The sequence below is a fragment of the Malus sylvestris genome, chromosome 16 (genome assembly GCF_916048215.2).
Source record: "Malus sylvestris chromosome 16, drMalSylv7.2, whole genome shotgun sequence".
NCBI lineage: Eukaryota > Viridiplantae > Streptophyta > Magnoliopsida > Rosales > Rosaceae > Malus > Malus sylvestris.
In genome coordinates, this window is record NC_062275.1 from 34,262,525 (window position 1) to 34,264,808 (window position 2,284).

At 40.6% G+C, this 2,284-nt stretch overlaps 1 protein-coding gene across 1 annotated transcript; it reads left to right on the plus strand.

The window, feature by feature from the left end:
• The first annotated feature begins 401 nt into the window (after positions 1–401).
• On the plus strand, positions 402–1,456 carry LOC126608388 (glycine-rich cell wall structural protein 1.8-like). The gene has a single exon (XM_050276265.1). The coding sequence runs from the start codon at positions 440–442 to the stop codon at positions 1,250–1,252; it is 813 nt and encodes a 270-aa protein (XP_050132222.1). The 5' UTR covers positions 402–439; the 3' UTR covers positions 1,253–1,456.
• Positions 1,457–2,284: the final 828 nt, after the last annotated feature.

The following is a 2,284-nucleotide window of genomic DNA, read 5'->3' on the forward strand; positions in this document are numbered from 1 at the left end:
AAATTTCATTATATTTTTTTGGAATCAAACATCGCTTTATAAATAACACACAAGTAATATGTTGATACTTATAGCCAACTTCATGCCATATTTGATCAGTTTTAGCGGGTACAGTGGTGTAAAAAGGGTTTCAATAAATTAGCTGAACATATATAATAGCTAAATAAGGAAGTTTTCTTTTGAAGGTAGCTAGATAAGGAAATTAGGTCCCTATACAACCTTTAGCTTAACAAAAATGCTTGATTGAGTGACCATATCAATGTACATGGGAGACAGCAAAATCGCACTAGTGTATTAAGTGTATATTCGATCTGCATGTGCTTCAACCACCTTGTGCTCAGCAGAGACGCGCTATAAAACCCTCTCCATTCCTATATATACCTGCCCACTCTTCTCTTGCAATGTACTCCATTGTTGTGCATTTAACTGCATTATTCTAATGACCACTCAAAATGGTCATACTTTTGTTTTCTTTGTATTATTGGGTATGGAGATATGTTCTGCAGCTAGAACACTCCTAAATTATGAAGGGCCTGTCCATCTGCCTGTTGTAGGCTATGGCGCAGGCCATGGCATTGGGGGCAATGCTGGATCAGGGTATGGCAGCGCTAGTGCTGGAGGTTATGGTGGCGGAGGAGGTGCAGGAAGTGGTGGTGGTTATGGAGCTGTAGGAGAGCATGGTGCTGCTGGACATGGAGGTGGTAGTGGTGGTGGAGAAGGTGGTGGTTTTGCCTATGGAGGTGCTAGTGGACAAGGTGGTGGCGGCGGTGGAGGAAGTGGTGGTGGAGGAGCTCATGGTGCTGGGGGCGCAGGAGGATATGGAAGTGGGGGTGGTGAAGGAGGTCGGTCTGGCTACAGTGTTGGTGGAGAACATGCTGGTGGTGGTGGAGGAGGAGGTACCGGTGGTGGCGGAGGGTCCGGATTTTCCGGAGGGCATGGTAGTGGCTATGGAGGAGGAGAAGGTGGTGGTGCTAGTGGGGGTTATGGTGCTGGTGGAGAACATAGTGGAGGATATGGAGGTGGCAATGGGCATGGTGGTGGTGCTGGAGGAGGTTATGTTGTTGGAGGAGCAAGTGGAAGAGGATATGGGAGTGGTGGAGGAGCTGGGGCTGGAGTTGGTGGTGGTAGCTATGCAGGTGGTGGTGGTGGAGGTTCGGGTGGCGGCAGCGGCTATGGTGGAGTGCACGGAGGTGCATATGGAGGAGGTGGTGGGGGTGGTGAAGGTAGTGGTCATGGTGGTTATGTTCCTTGAAATTATCTTCACTTATTTGTCACTAAAGATATGCCTCGTCTTACCTTATTAAATTATGAGCATTAATAGTAGTAAATGGGAAAACAAAATAAGAAAAACATAATGGTAAGAGGATATTTACAAAGTTGAGTGTATTAGGAATCCCAGTTGTATGCTACCAAAGGTTGTATCTACTATCTATTCATGATTAATATGGATTCTTGATGATTGCTCTTCTAAATCTATTAAAACACGTTTTCCTTTTAAGATTGGCAACTTTAACGAAAAGTTTCGGTACTGCTCACTTTAACGAAAAACCACATTTTTACATTACAAAGTCAATCATGGTACTATTCACTTTACCCTTTATTTTATCCTTATCGTTAAAACTCAAAGTTTTCAAACCCTTTTAATTAGTTTTCCATTTAAGATTAGCATTGCTGAGATAAATTCATTAGATTCAAATAATGGTCAACTTAAAGGTAGAAGATGAGTCAGTCGTGAATAAATTTATACTTTTAAATTTTCACAAAATTTAATTTGTAAGTGAAAAGTTATGGTTCGAATCTCGTTCATAACGAGTTCTACACCAATTTAGTATAAATCTTTTTTACAAAGTAGTGTGATATTCATTTCTTATAACTACTACATGATTCCTTCAACCTGGAATTTTTTTTTTCAATTTACCATACTTAATGTGACAACCGGTCCCTAATTTTAAGTTTTATAAATTTTAAAATAGTGATTTTACAAAAATGCCCTTAAAGGCGAGAATGTTTGACTTTCGTTGACCATTCGAAGTCACAATTAATGTTTCCGAATAGATCTTGAAGCTACAAACGCATAGGCGAAAACCGTTTGCGAGTCCAGATTATAACAGTATAGTTACGAACGTTTGAAATTGTTTACTCAAATTTTAGTTTATAAACTAATTAAACTCCCACCATGTGGGAATTGTAACCAATTAATTAAAAGGGGAAGAACCAATCAGAAAATAGAGGGAGAGAGAGAGAGAGAGCCAATCAAGAGAAGAGAGAGATTGTACCCCTCTTC

Excerpts from the sequence above, each read along its gene's own strand:
- LOC126608388 (XM_050276265.1), top strand. The coding sequence starts at position 440 with ATGACCACTCAAAATGGTCATACTTTTGTTTTCTTTGTATTATTGGGT.